The sequence below is a fragment of the Cucurbita pepo genome, chromosome 3 (genome assembly GCF_057944985.1).
Source record: "Cucurbita pepo subsp. pepo isolate OVF chromosome 3, ASM5794498v1, whole genome shotgun sequence".
NCBI classification, from domain to species: Eukaryota; Viridiplantae; Streptophyta; class Magnoliopsida; order Cucurbitales; family Cucurbitaceae; genus Cucurbita; species Cucurbita pepo.
Window position 1 is genome coordinate 14,698,397 of NC_141800.1, and position 15,448 is coordinate 14,713,844.

General features: G+C 33.4%; 2 protein-coding genes across 3 annotated transcripts; one reads left to right on the forward strand and one right to left on the reverse strand.

Moving 5' to 3' along the window:
- Nucleotides 1-709: 709 nt before the first annotated feature.
- LOC111791071 (RNA polymerase II subunit B1 CTD phosphatase RPAP2-like protein) lies at nt 710-6,219 on the reverse strand. 2 transcript variants are annotated; one of them, XM_023672261.2, is made up of 7 exons: nt 6,062-6,219; nt 4,825-5,444; nt 3,721-4,320; nt 3,127-3,317; nt 2,775-3,038; nt 2,085-2,243; nt 710-1,104 (listed from the first exon to the last, which is right to left on the reverse strand). In XM_023672261.2, exons 2-7 carry the CDS (start codon nt 5,411-5,413, stop codon nt 1,000-1,002), a joined length of 1,908 nt encoding a protein of 635 aa, XP_023528029.2. In that variant the 5' UTR covers nt 5,414-5,444; nt 6,062-6,219; the 3' UTR covers nt 710-999. The 2 variants fall into 2 exon arrangements, with proteins under 2 accessions (XP_023528029.2, XP_023528028.2); XM_023672260.2 differs by having other exon boundaries at nt 3,721-4,401.
- Nucleotides 6,220-9,087: 2,868 nt separating this feature from the next.
- Nucleotides 9,088-14,422, forward strand: LOC111791235 (putative hydroxyacylglutathione hydrolase 2, chloroplastic). The gene is made up of 8 exons (XM_023672496.2): nt 9,088-9,307; nt 9,752-9,931; nt 10,437-10,640; nt 11,190-11,313; nt 11,918-12,018; nt 13,233-13,307; nt 13,407-13,505; nt 14,029-14,422. Exons 1-8 carry the CDS (start codon nt 9,251-9,253, stop codon nt 14,173-14,175), a joined length of 987 nt encoding a protein of 328 aa, XP_023528264.1. The 5' UTR covers nt 9,088-9,250; the 3' UTR covers nt 14,176-14,422.
- The last annotated feature ends 1,026 nt before the right edge of the window (nt 14,423-15,448 follow it).

Below are 15,448 nucleotides of genomic sequence, written 5' to 3' on the forward strand. Positions count from 1 at the left end.
TTATTATTATTATTATTTTTTTTTTTTTTTTTTGTGTGGCTATATTTATACTTTTTTTAAAAGCCCAATCAGAAAGTTGGAAAAAGAAGGAAAAGGAAATTGAGTAGAAGAGTTTTAGGGATTAAGGGGACTTTTGCTTCATTATAAATTTGTCCCGAACCTTCTTTCTTCTCCTACGAGGTTCTGAGAAAGTCACCTGTAGCTGATTTTGCCCGGGGCTGGTTCAGGAGCTTCTTCTTTTTTCTAGGAAATAATAATAAAATCAAAAGAGCTGGGCGAGAACAAGAAAACGAAGAACCGCTCGCTGCCACAAGTGATGTAACGGATTCATGTCTAGAATTTAAATCAAGAGTTAGAATTTGGATTCGGCACTTTATGGTCTATTCATAGTATATCAAAAAAGAAGCTCGCTGCCACAAGTGATGCAACGGATCCATGTCTAGAATTTAGATTATGAGTTAGAATTTAGATCTATGTCTAAAATTTAGATTATGAGTTAGAATTTGGAATTGGCACAGAAGATTGCCTTTATTAAAAAAAGAATGAAAAAAATGTTAAACTAGATTAGTAATATAAAGAAAGAAAAAATGTTAAACTAGATTAGCAATATAAAGTATAGGTAAATGTATACTAACAATAAGGTATTTTTTTTAAATTTTTTTAACCCTCTAAATTTGGGGGGGGGGGGAGTAGTTTATACACTAAAGAGTCAAACAAAAAGAAAAGTGTTATTTTGAATTGAGTTCATCCAAAATCACACTATCACCCCAGAAATTTGCAGTCCTTAAAGCACACCAATACTCCCAGAAAGAAATACCAAAAGAATCTACCTGAAAAAACAGTACGAAATATGTCGATTATTACCAACTATTGCATACTGAAAATTGGATTCGCTTGCAACTGCCATTAATACGATCTGGAGCTCACACTATCACCCCAGAAATTTGAATCAGCCTCATGTGTGAGGATATTTGTGTTGGAGAAGCTCGTTCTAATCTTTTAAGCACCATTCTCGCCTGGAAACTGAGCTGTTCGGCCAAGCGGTAGTATATGATCTTTCAAAGTCTCATATTCGTCGGACCGTATCTGAGCACGATCAAGCACCTATGCAAATGAGAGGCACAGCAGGATGTTAAAGTATATACCAATGTAAGAATCAACGAATTGAATTTCATCAATATTTTCGCTAAACTTAAAATATAAGAATACTCTTCATGGTCAATCACCAAAACAAGAGCACGACATGAAATTCAGAGGTCCACTCAATAAAACTATATAGTGGTACAAAATTCAAATTTTGGATAGAAAGAGGAAAATCCACCATTAGAATATTTCCTTTTCAGTGTTCATGTGTGTGTCTATATATATATAGATACGAAACAATTTTATTGATTAAATGAAATATACTACGGGGCGGTCCCATCTAAAAGGGTTACAAAAAATATTTCAAATTAGATAAAAGAGCATTTAACCTATAATTGCTAAAAAGTAGAACATTTGTACGCCAGTAAAGAGACTAATCAATCCTCTGGGGATCTTACTTCGTTCTGAAAGATTCTTGAACACTTGAGTTCAACTGAAAAATATGAATATACAAGCAGCCACAAAAGAAGCTGAAAAAATAATACAGACGCAAAAGATGGGGAAAAAAAATAGACTACAGAAGTGCTATAATTCAGGCTTTAATTGTTTGAGGATAATCAATCAAGCAACATTTTTGTAGAATATTAATCAAATATGCAACAATTTCAACATCTGATTACGATTTCCTCAAAACGAAAAGTTCCAGTCAAGGAGAGGAATAAGGTCACATGTCAACAACCAATTTTCAAATTAAATAAATGAATATTTTTTAGCACTAGAAAAAGAGCACAAGTAAGTTGATTATATCAAGTGCACCCATACAATTCATTATATCCTAGTATACAGTTCTAGAACTTGGCATTAGCGATAGCTGATAAATAAAGCATGTTTCAGATCATCAAGATTATCATTCCTTTAACTCTTAAACTGCTTCTTTAATACTCCGTGCAAAACAAAGCATTCGTTTCTAAGCAATAGAGAAGATTTATACGGAGACAAACCTTGTGAAACAGACTTCTACTATGTGACACTTGGGAGTCAAGTGACGGAATCCGGCAAACAGATAAAGCTTCTATAAACAGGAGAACAATTACTTGCCACTGCTTCGTTCTGAATGCTGGAAGTGCATCAAGGAAAGTCATAGTGTCTAACAAACACCCCTGCACAAGAATATAAATCAACGTCACTCACATGCCAAAGTTGGACTAGCAGTAGCACAATGATAGAATACTTAATAGGATAATGAAAATTTGTACTAATAATACTACCAGTAATACAAAAGGTCCATCAGGTCAGGAGATAAGAAAATTTGAGGAACGAATCCGATCCTCAGACTACCAAGGTACATTGAAAATAGTATTTGACAAAGCCATAACATCACAAGAGAATGCAATTCAACACCCCCTCCTTCCTCCCATCAGCATTTTCCAAACTAGATCAAGATGTTATAATCTTGACGTATAACTAAGAATTACTATATAATGAATGCGACTCTTTTGGGGAATGGTACTGCAGATACTAAATAATTTTTGCGTGTATATATATATATGTATGCATGTATGTATATATCAACACAAAATAAATAGTAACATAATAAGCTCTGGATCTACGCAAATTAATGTAAGTTCTCAATTATCACCAAGAAAAATTATTGAGAGAAAAATAAGGCGTCATGAATATTTCAACAATACCATCCCGTGCTCCAAACTTGATATTGGGGTTGATAGCTTAAGTTCAGAGGCAAGTCCAGGTATTGACCGTGTTAGACATCCAGCAAGTGTTTGCTTGATTTCAGAAGATCGGCCATCAGCAGAAACAATTTTCCTCGGATACTCCCTCCCATCAATATATTGAAATTCCTCGTGGAACTTTTCATCTTTTCCATAAATGTAGGCAAGGGAAGATGATGTCATCCATGCAAAGATTGCCATCCACATGGTTGCAAAAGAAGATAACTGAAAGTAACAAGATAATGTGGTGGGAAAAAAGAACATTTTTAAGTTAAGAAGAGAAGGTACATCCAAAAAAATAAAAGGAGCTTACAGTTAGGCTGAAACCCTCTGGAGGCGAATCATACCAAGAGTCATCGGGATCAAACAGATCAGAACGTAATATCCCAGGTTTGTTTGACTTCTCTGAGGATAAATGTGGTTCAGATATCTTCTCGCCATTTGTAGATGCTTCTTCATTAGCATCACTTGGACGTGGCAATATAATAATTCCAGCTTCAGACACTGAATATTACAAACAACCAAACACAAAGAAAAACTGTATAAAGTGTCTTTTATTTGTGAGGTATAACAAAGAGCAGAGCACAGAAGGAATAACTATACGAGTAACCATCTAGTTCATATTCATACAGCAATTTTAAACCACTAAGAGCCAGTTTTTGTTTTTTGTTGGCTGAAGTTACAATACTTCAAGGAAAAAGAATGCAGAGAAGGGGAAGATAATATATTTGCTAATATCGATGAAATCACAACAAAAATTAGACCTCTGGTTGGTTTATACATCAAAATAGGGATAACTAGAACTAGTTTCAGCCGTAGAGCACATCTAAGGGCCAAACAAGTAATATTATCTTTATAGCACTTAGTACAATAACTAACCTCAATCATCATGCATAGAGAAGAATACCTGCATCAGAGACCTCATTTTGCCCAGAAGTAATTGCTTCAGCTGCTTGGCTCAGTGCCATTGCACAGGCTTCAGCAGATTCAACGCGTAATATGTCCTCGTTACCATTGTCAGCATTTACCAAATTGCTTGTCATTCTGGAACATTCCTTTGTCTTCCCCATTTCTCTGTCCTCTGGAAGGTTTATAATACTGGTCTCATCAGTTTTTGCATCTGCCCAGGTTACAGAGCGGCGCAGGTTTTTCTTGCCTGGTTGTTTAAGGGAGGACTTGATCTGAGTTTCGTTAAGATCATTGGATCCACCATTTGGTTCTTCAGTCGTTATATTGCAATTAGTACTGCAGTGATTTGAAGTTGAGGGAGCATCAGACAAATTATTATTACTTTCTGCGGTGGCTGATACATTAGTCCTTTCTTTTGATCCTCTTGCCTTCCGTCCAACACTGTTTTTTGTGGAAGCTGGACCGTGCGGGGTTTCCAAAATGGTAAATTGTTCATTTGATTGTTTACCACAGAACTCTCCTGTTTGTTCTTTTGACTTTGTATCAAAAGTCATCTCTTTCAAACCAGATGATATCTTCGAAACACTATACTCTTCATCTGTGATTACAGTAGTTGCGAAAGAGAAGTCACTGAAGAAATCCTTTCCAACACCCAATTGCTTAATTTTAGCTTTAGAACCTAAAATAGTGCACCAAAACTCAATTAAACAAACAGGAGCAAAAAAATACACTGTTCACTCTTTTTTTCTTTTTTTTCTTTCTCCTCTTTTCTCATAAAGACATCCCAACTCCCAAGAATGCATTAGCTTCTATATATTATTTAACAATCAAACACAGTAAGTTGCAGACATGCTATAAAAAGTTCAACTCCTTAATTTTAGCATTAGAACTAATGGGAGAGTACTTAAACTCACTTTTAACCACCTATACAAATAAATCTATAGTTACATTTCTCCATATTAGCATTTTAAGAATGTTTTTCTTTTTCTAGGAACTTCTTTTGAATGCATAAGCGTCTCTAATATGGAATTCAACAACCAAACACAATAAAACTTTGGCATACAGAGGAAAAAAAAAAAAAAAAAAAAAAAAGAATGGTTACCATCCTTGAGTTCTTTTCCATCCTTGCTGGGCAAAGTCATGATGTTATGATTTCTGTGTGGAACATAGCCTTCAATTGCATTTGATGGACCCATCCACTCTTCAATGGGAACTTCTCCTATACTGCTTTCTATCTTCTCCTGAATTTCAAGCCCCAAATCACAACTGTTCCTCGTATTTTCCTTAGAATCCAAACTCAAATTCTCAAACAATCTAAGAATTTCTTTAAGTTTCCCGGGATTCATAACCGAACATCTCTCATCTTGCAATCTCCCAGAAAAGGCACGACTGTTAATGAGACAAGTGGAAGAGCAGTACTTATATGTCTCTTCTAAATCATACACCTTATGCTCTTTTAAGGAAATTCTGTACCGGCCTTTCCTAGTGTTATCAGATGGCAAATTAGATTGGCATAATGGATATCCACAGAGGTTTGCAATAGACCGCTCAGTCACCACATCTTCATAGTCACTGCGAGACATCAGAGATCCAGCTGCAAATAGCTGGTTCTCATTATGAATTCCGTCAAGGAGTGCAAGCTGCAATTTATAGACTGTGTCTTTGATCAAAATAGTCTGATTCTTTGCCATTGGGAAAATTCCTCAATATGACTTCACTTGCCTGTAAGTGAAATGATAATTTAACATACATCGGCGCTGGATAAAGATTAAACGTCTCGACATTGTATAAAACAGTCAAACAACAAGGATAGGTGCCATTAAGACACTTGATAATTTCTATCCATATAGCTGCTAAAGACCGTTCCATGTACACTTTGATTAGTTTTTTGCCCTATATGAACATAACCAATACCTGCAGAATAAAATGCACGGGCACGGACAAGGCCACACACTATTTTACAAAAAAAACTAGTAAAGACAACACACTTAGACTTGCAAGTCAAAATATATCTATACTCTCATACAATTCCATGAAATTATACTTCGTATATTACGACATATATAGAATTTCAAGAGCATATTCAAAATATCTCAGACCAGCACCAATACAAAACCACAAGTTCTTTCTTCACTCGAATCGTCCGACCAGACCGACAATCTAAACCGAGACAAGGAGGAGAGTTACGTAAGTAACAGCAGATGTTGACAATGAAGACTTCGCATAAGGCACCTCAAGAGAAGAACATGCCAGTGACATTCAAGAGATTTCAACAGAACGAGGGAGAGAGAAATACTGCGGGAAGCAAAAACAGTAAATAGGAAGATGAGCTATCAGACCTGCAGGGATTGGACGCTGGCAGTGATTAAACTTTCCTCCGAAGCAACTGCCGCCGAGCCGATCGCCGCCGGAGAGGACGACGAACACGATACCGTGAGGAGAAGCAAAAATTGAAAACGTTTCTAACTTCAGCAGTTCGTTCCGAGGGTTTTAATTTTCTCTCCATAAGAACCCAAATTCAGACCCCACCTACGACTATTTAATTCGAAATTTATGAAATGTTAAATTACTAATTTACCCTCTCACTTTTCAAAGTATTCAATAAATTTTTAATTATATTTTATATTTTATATTTTTATATTAAGTCTAATTAATCCTCTATATATATATTATCGAACTCAATTTTTTTTATTTTTTTATCTGGTATTAATTCATTTAAGAAATATAATTAAAAAAACGAATGACATGTTAAACACAAAACTGAAAGTTCAAGAATCTATTAGACATAATTTATTGAACGTTTGGCCCGTTACGTATTACTATCAGTCTCACGGTTTTAAAACGCGTCTACTAAGAAGAGATTTCCACATTTTTATAAGAAACGTTTTGTACCCCTCTCCAACCGACGTGGGATCTCACAATGACCTTGTGTAAGAACATGGGTGTCATGTTGGACCTCGATGAGGAGTTGACCCATTTCATATTGTCGTGGATAAACTTTATTATCCGACTTCAAAGGTGGGAACCACTAGTCTCTGTTAAAAAATTCAAATCAACTCAATCTAAATCATCCACCACACCTAAATGGTGTGCGAAGATTCTCTATTTATAATTAAATAAATTACACGTATATGAAAATAGTAATAAATGGAAATAACAATATATAGAAAGATAACTAAGATAATAAGGCAAATATCTAAGCATTATAATAAAATAAACTATAATTTAGTATTAAATATCCTCAACGGTAGTCAATCTACTAATCCATGTAGTTTGGGTCGGATTATGAACTTATTTAGGTTTCATTCAGTTCAAATAAATGAAAACTTTATAGATTAAGTCAATCACGAGTTCTCCTAAAACTAAATTGGATTAGACTATTTTTGCTACGAATCTCTTACACCACCATTAGAGCACGTACTCTAATTTTAATCCCTAATTAAGGAACCTAGTGATATCTACTACTTTCTCGAATATAGGAGCACCTAAAGATTGAGATTCCGAGCTAGGTCGAGAAAAATATAGCATTTTTGTGAAAATTCTTTAAAAAAAAAATGTCCACGAGCCAATATCGAATATTTAGAGCGAATAAACTTACGGGTTCTATTCACCACAGTTAAAATTAACCATAGACACATGTGTTATCTGCTTAATCCCCTAAAAGCACTTAAGAAAATAGTTGAATTTGATTCACAGTCTTAATGGTAATTATTTTTAAGTTGAGTTATTTCCAACTCGAGACAATTAAAAAAAAAAAGGAGTTACATATTTTTTATATTTATATTTAAATACACGTACAAATGATAGACCTCTTTTTTATTTAAATTTTCTCCGGGATGTAAATATCATATTTCTGTACATATACCGTTTGAAAATTAAAGAGTATTTTTAAAATATGGTTATTTCAGAACATTATTGATTTTTTAAATTTTTTTTTTTTTTTAAGTTTAAGGATATATTTTTTTATTTTTAAAAAATTGAATAGTATTAAAGAAACTAAGTGGAATATATTAATAGTAAAAATATTATTTAAAATTTAAGGATATTATTTTGTTTGGACGATATATAAATTGAAATGTATTTTTATTATTTAGTTAATATTTAAAAAGTATTTTTAAGTATTTAAAAGCAAAAAGGAAAAAGAAAGACTAAATTTATTGGGAGCGTCAACGCAATCATATCGAAAAAAACATTAAAAAAAATATAATAAATAAATAAAAAAGAAAAAGAAAAAACTTTTATAATATTTACTTTTTAATTATTTACTTAGTTCATAATAATTAATTAGTGAAACTTTACCCAATTTAATATCCATTATGATTAAGGTTTACTTTTCCTATGAGATGTTTGTTAAGTTAGGTCAATTTTAATTAGTCATTTATTATATGACATTAAATATAATAATTATTTAAAAATTTATATGATTAAGTTGATAAATTATTTGGTATAATATTAAAAACTAATATTAGTACCTTTAAATTAGGAGAAGTTTAAGATGAAAAAACAAACAATTTTAATAGTTAATATGGTAATTTTTAAATTTTTACCAAGTTTAAATTGCAACACACAAAGTTTATAAAAATAAAAAATAATTTTAATATTTATTAAAAATAAATAAATTAATTTTAGATATTTAAAAGTATGTGAACTAAAATATAAATAGATCAAAATGTCATTTTCACATTTTTCAAATTTAAGGTAGAGTAGGCAGTGACTTTACAACCACTCAAATTAATTAAAAAATAATTATATTTTTATAATATTAAAAAAATGTTAAAATAAATTTTTGGTGTTGATATTTGGAGACTTATTCAATTTTAGTCTAAAATCTCAAATTTAATCCACATTTCTAAATTTCTTTTATGTATTAATTGTTCAACGATAAATTATGAAAATATATTTATCTAATGTACTAGTTTATATTATTATTTAACTAATTTCAATAGAAAATTAATTTTAAAAGATTAAACTTAAAATTTATGATAAAATAAATAGAGTAAATAAATAAAAAAAATACCTTAAAATTTACATTTTTTTAAAAATACTCATAAATTTTTAAAAGTTTCAATCTTAATATATAAAAAAATTAAAAAAACACAATTAGTCATAATAATTTATTTTAATAAAATTAAAGTATGTTAATGATAATTTTTTAATATAATTTTTTTAAAAATTTAAGAGTGTATTTTTGAAATAAAATATTAATAGAGATTTTTCTTAAAATTAAAAAATTATTATTAAAAATTTTAAAGAGAAAAAAAAATATATATATATATATATATAATATATATATTTATTTATTAATTGAGCGGGTATAAAATCTACCCTACCCGCTTAAAAAGCAAAAACATAAACGCGTCTTACAAAAGCGTAATAATATAGTGGCGCTAAGAGTTGGATTGATTCGCTTCACATAATTGCGACTCGAGTGCCAACTGCCCTCGCCCTGCCCCTCTCCACCGCTCTCTCTCTCTTCTTTCTCTCTCCTCTCTCTCCGATCTCGATCTTCTCTTCTGGTGGAGAAGAAGATGCAGATGATGGTCTCCAAGGCTTCCTCAGCCATGGCCTCCATGCCTTGCACTAGGGTTCGCTTTTACTCTTTTTTTCTCTATATTTTCGTTTCGCAATTGCACTCTCTCATGTTTTCTCTGAATTTTTCTTATTGTTTGTTGGAATGTTTTCGATGTTGTCGGTTTTAAGCTGTGGATACTCTCCAATGTAGCTGAAGCAGTCTCGCGGTTTATTTTGTTTTGAATCTTTGTTGATCGGCCTTGTTATATCTTCTGCTACTTTCTCTTACAGTATGACGATGAATATCTAACGTATTCGATTTTGTTGCTCCTTTTGTTTGAAATTGGTACTGCTAATTTTGTTGCTAAGATCTGTAACATCATGATGTATGATCCTTCCTTCTCGTGTCTTGTATCTTGTCATAGTGGGCAGTAAGTCTGTAATGTTGTCGGGGTTTATTGATAGATTTATTGAACAGAAACATGTGTTTTACCTTTATTGACGAATGGGAGTTTCAGGTTGGAAGCGTATGTGTCTGGCCGAGCATGAAACAGCTTTCTTTTAGAAAAGACCTTTTGTATGGGGTTATGAGACTCTTATCTATACCATTGAAAACATTGCGTGGAGCTAGTCGTTCACTTAAAGTTGCTCAGTTCTGCAGTGTCGTCAATATGTCTTCCACATTGCAAATTGAACTGGTAAGCTGTTAGATCTGGAAATTGCTTTTATGGTGTCAATGGCATCAGTTCTTTTCTCCCATGATGGTTTTGTGGTGGTCATTTTATGATTACTTTCTTTGGTTAACATTTTCTTTCTAAATTCATGCTTTAATTCTAAAAAAATTTCATCTGAGAGAATTTCTAATTGTAGGAAGAGGCCCGAATGGTCTAAATTTCAGTGTGTTATTTCTTTCCAAAGTTAGATTGCTTCAACTATTGGCATACATAATATATAACTTTCACCTGCTCAGCTACACGATATATAATTCTTGATCTGAGTCCATTCAAGTAAGGTGGCTACAAATTATATTTAATAAGACATTAGCCATGCTCTTTTTGTGCTCTCACCCTAAATGAATCTATTTTTAGGATTGCTGGTTGTCCACTATCATTGTACGTTCTGCATCCCATAATAACTGCTTAGTCAGCTGCAGCATAAACATTCATTACGTATCTCTATTTTATTCTACTCATTCTTCGATAGGTACCTTGTCTTCGTGACAACTATGCATACCTCTTACATGATGTTGATACGGGCACAGTTGGGGTTGTTGATCCTTCTGAAGCTGTACCAGTTATAGATGCTTTAAGAAAGAAAAACAGAAATTTGACATATATACTTAATACTCATCATCATCATGATCACACTGGTGGGAATGAAGAATTAAAAGCAAGGTACGGAGCAAAGGTATGAATTTAATTTTTTTTTTTTGCATTGCATCAATATTCTAGTTGGTCTCATCCTATAAATGTTGTATGTTTGAGTCCTAAAGGTTGGTCATAGAGGTAAGAACCTGTGTACCTAACCTAGCACAAGACTTCTTGAGGCCATTATGTCAGAAATTCATTGACTCTCAATTTCTCGATGCCAGAAGAATGTTTATATTTTAGTCTCTATTCTTAATCCTTTTATCTAGTAAACATAGTGGTGAATATTTTTTTAAATATGAACACAGATATCTATTGTCATGAGAACATCATACCTTATCACGTGCAAGAAATGTTACATTCTTCAGTACTGATCAGAAAGTATTTTGTGTATTTTGACTTGTTTTGAATTAAAGACTTCCCTAACTTGTCCTTTAAATTAAGGCTTGGATTGAAATGAATTAAGGAATTGATGCTGACTTATGTTATACAATAGTCCATGAGATATTTCTTATCCTTGAATTGAGGGTTTACTTTTACAATCCATAGAACTTCTGTCAATTTTTTATACCCTTTTTTCTGGCTGTAGGTGATTGGCTCTGGAATAGATAGCGACAGAATTCCTGGAATTGACATAGCTTTAAAAGATGGAGACAAGTGGATGTTTGCTGGGCATGAAGTGCAAGTAATGGAAACTCCTGGTCATACTCGAGGTGTTTGTTACTTGTTACTTTAGATTAGTTTCTTGTATGATAAGATGTTGTAGACCACGGGATTAAAGGAGATCATTCTCCAAGAGATCTAATCCCAATCTTTATTATGATTCAAAATGTGTAGAATATATGATAGAAACCCTTACTTATAGGGAAGTAGAGAGCAAACTAAAGTCCAATCCAAAAATACAGTTAGATAGTTAAAAAAGGATTAGTCAAGGAATTGTAGTAATTATCTAAGATTAATCTAATCCTACAATCCTATTAAATCAAAATAGGTCCGCTAGATTTGTTTCTTGTATGATAACCCTCCCCTTCCTCCGGACGTGCATGAAAAATGAGGAAATAAAAGAAGAGAGTGAGAATAGAAATGGAAACTTCTATTGTTATTCTCTATCATTGCTACATTGTCTCTCATATGGTTTAGCCTTGCTTCTCTCTCCCTATTGGATTTAACTTTGATTATTATTCTTTATTAATTTTCTCATAGCTGATTTTTCCTTGGATACTTCATGTGGGTTTGTTGTGCCTATGGAACTCGGGCTTCTCACCATTCTATACTTTTAGGCCCTGATTTGTTGTTTTTGATTTTGACTGAATTCAGGTCATATTAGCTTCTACTTTCCTGGATCCGCTGCAATATTTACTGGAGATACTTTATTCAGCTTATCTTGTGGCAAGCTTTTTGAAGGAACTCCTGAACAGGTTTGTTTGTCTTATATTTTTCATTTAATTGGATGTTATCTAAATGTGGTACTTCAAGAATGCGGAATGCCAGATAATTTTTTCTTGTTAGATGTACTTATGAATTATGATCTGCTTCTTTGTGCTTTATTTTTCGCTACTTTGGCTCTTGTCCTGTTGTCCCACTGAGTTTAAGAATATTTGACTAAAGGATTACTCAAAATCTTGTATGTTGGATTGGAAGTCATCTATTGTTAACCTTAATGATATTCAGTCTGTTGTTGAAGTCATTTCATGGCTTAAGATTGATGGAGATGAGAGCTCTTTGATTGGTATGGTTTGTCAGGCCTCCAATCTTGAGAGATTAGTGTCTTTAGGGGTGAGGTTTTGAGTGGGATTCCATATTTTTCCTTCATAATTCAAGATTCCTTCCTTTGTTAGTTTACGGAAGAAAAACTTCAGGAAGGACTTCTTCTCGGAAGGGGTCCAGGGTGTCTCGTTTAGTCAGATGGAAGATTGTGTTGTGTTCAATCAAACTAGGTGGATTTGTATAGGGAATTTGAAACTTTGTGATGAAGCCTTGCGAAGTCGTTTCTTTTGATGCTAATGCTATATTAACATAGGGTTATAGTGCGCAAATATGACCCTCATTTAGCTACGTGTGCTTCAATTTGTGGGCGTAAAGATACTTTTAGAATTGTAATAACATCTTATCTCATCTGGTTATCTAACGTTCTCTAAGTTTTTGAAGTTCTCTATTCAAAATTGAACAGCAGGGTGAAGGATAACACCCCATCCTTAGCTATTTAAGCCCTATCTTTGTCACTTCTCTCAGAAATTTGTTTCAGTGGCTTTTATCCTTTTTAAGGTTTCTATTTTCTACAACTTCGGTTTTGGCCTTCCCTGGTCTGATAGGGGGATCTTTTAAGATTTCCTCATTGCTCTCCTTGTTCTCCTGGCCTTGCCTTGGGCTAGGGATGTTCCTCAATGTGCTGCCATTTCTTTGGGGGAGATTTTCTGTTGTTCCATTTATTCTCCCCACGTACCCTGTTTTGTGGTTCTCTCATGAATAAAATGGCACTCAACTTCAATATGCTTTGTTCACTCATGAAGTATCTATATCCATGTTATGGAAAAACTATTGTTATTAAAGAGTGAATTTGCTGCTGAATGTGAATTAAGCTTAGAAACTTGATTGCTTTTAGTTATTCAGATTCTAATCGTTTATATCACAGATGCTATCTTCCCTTAAAAAGATCACTTCTTTGCCAGATGATACCAACATATTTTGCGGTCATGAATATACTCTGGTCAGTAACTTATTGACCTCTATTTATTTATTTTCTACGATACTCCAATTTTTTAAGCTTGAACGCCATTTGCCTAATTGTAAGGTTACCATTTAGCAGAGTAACTCTAAGTTCGCTATGTCCATTGAACCTAAGAACGAGGCTCTCAAATCTTATGCATCCCAGGTTGCCAATCTACGAAGCAAGGGCTTGCCAACGGTAATTGTTTGGCTATTCTTTTATGGATGGTTACTTGATATTTAAATTGGTTACTAGACAAATTTCTTTCAATTTGCGTAAATATGGGTTATTGTTTCTTGCATTTGAAAACCATTGCCTATTTGAGTATTTTGAATTTCCTTTCATTTGAATTGAAGATCAAAAGAACTATCACTTCCTGTTTGTATGGTAGAATTGTTCTAAACTTTACATATAATCGGAGAGGTATCGTGTGTGGATAGAAGCTGCATCGTAGCAGTATGTGGCTAAACCTATTGTCTCTTAAAGAACCTTTTTTGGATAAGGAACTATTTGATTAAAAGCATGAACTTTTTTGTATTCTTCAGTCGTGAGTTTGCTTGTCCTGTATTTTATGGAGAGTTATTTGTGATGCTATGAGCTCCTTGGAAAATTTGACTTTGTTGCTATGAAAACAATAATTTTGATATGCCATGAACATGGCATTCATGATATATCCTTCCATCACCCCAAGTATTTTTGAACTTTGATTTTAATATCTCAGATTCCAGCAACATTAAAGATGGAGAAAATGTGCAATCCATTCCTCCGTACATCAAGTATCGAAATTCGGCAGTCGTTAAACGTTCAAAATACAGCGGATGATGCAGAGGTGTTGGGTATCATTCGCAGAGCCAAGGATAATTTTTAGTCACCCCCTACAAAACCTCAAAAGAAGAAGGGGGTGGGAAAGTTCATTTTGGTGTATAGGATGATGATAGGTTAGCCATATGCATGTGTAAAATAAGTTAACCGAGATCTTTGTATCGATGATTTCCTACAAGTTCCATTATCAGTTCAGTTCTTAATTTTAAAATTTGCACCTCTCCTGCCACGAGAATTCAATCTTTTTTCTTTTCCCTCTTTTGAAATGAAGAGTGCAATCATTTGATCCCTGATGTATATCATTATTACTATTGTTATATAATTATTTGATTTCATTTTAATTGATTATAGAGCTGATGAAATCAACAGGTTTAGAAGGAGATCCTCCGATGATTAGAAGGTATGCATGGGTGGTTGGTTCATGCTTAGAAATGGGGTGCAATGCAAATATTGCATAAAGGTCAGTAAATGCTGTGTTTTGTCAACCTTGGAAAGGTCAGGTCTCATATTTCTTTGTCAAAAGGTTGATGAGGATTCCCCAGATGTCCACGTGGTGCTTTGTCAGTTGATGAAAATTTCCAGATGTCCACTCAGGTAAAAAGCTTTCCTCCCCAACCAATGTGTGATATCACAATCCACCCTCTTTTGGGTCCTAACATCCTCGTTGGCACTCGTTCCTTTCTCCCATTCGATGTGGGACAGCTACCAAATCCGCCCCCCTTTGGGGACAAGCGTCTTTACTGGTACACCGCCTCGTGTCTACCCCTCTCGGAGAATAGTGAGAAAGCTAACACATCGTCCCGTGTCTGGCTCTGATACCATTTGTAACGGCCTAGATTCACTGCTAGCAGATATTGTCCTCAAGACTTTAAAATGCGTCTACTAGGGAAGGTTTCCACTCCCTTATAAATGGTGTAAAACGCGTCTACTAAGGAAAAGTTTCCACTCTTTATAAATGTGTTTTGTTCATTTTAAAAACGCTTCTACTAGGGAAGGTTTCCACTCCCTTATAAATGGTGTTTTGTTCCTTTTAATTAACTTTTTAGTGAAAAATTTCCAACATTGCTTCAATTTTTAGATAATTTTTATGCATTAATAACATTAATATTATATCACTTGATGTACACGAGTTTTTTTAATATGCTTTTTCTAAATTGTTTTTATTAATTTTTACAATAAAAATGTCGATTCACCCTAATGTCAAATCTATTGCTATACGAAAATATCAACATATAAATAGAAATTTAATTTAATATCCGACCACAACATATTCATTCTTAATTCATATATTTTCAAATAAACATGTGTTTATTTCAATT

Coding starts and splice junctions, on each gene's coding strand:
- LOC111791071 (XM_023672260.2), bottom strand. CDS start 5,413: ATGGCAAAGAATCAGACTATTTTGATCAAAGACACAGTCTATAAATTG. Junction 3,318..3,720: donor AAATGAGGTCTCTGATGCAG/GTATTCTTCTCT, acceptor TGTAATATTCAG/TGTCTGAAGCTGGAATTATT. Junction 3,039..3,126: donor CAGAGGGTTTCAGCCTAACT/GTAAGCTCCTTT, acceptor TGTTACTTTCAG/TTATCTTCTTTTGCAACCAT.
- LOC111791235 (XM_023672496.2), top strand. CDS start 9,251: ATGCAGATGATGGTCTCCAAGGCTTCCTCAGCCATGGCCTCCATGCCT. Junction 12,019..13,232: donor TTGAAGGAACTCCTGAACAG/GTTTGTTTGTCT, acceptor TTTATATCACAG/ATGCTATCTTCCCTTAAAAA. Junction 13,308..13,406: donor GCGGTCATGAATATACTCTG/GTCAGTAACTTA, acceptor ACCATTTAGCAG/AGTAACTCTAAGTTCGCTAT.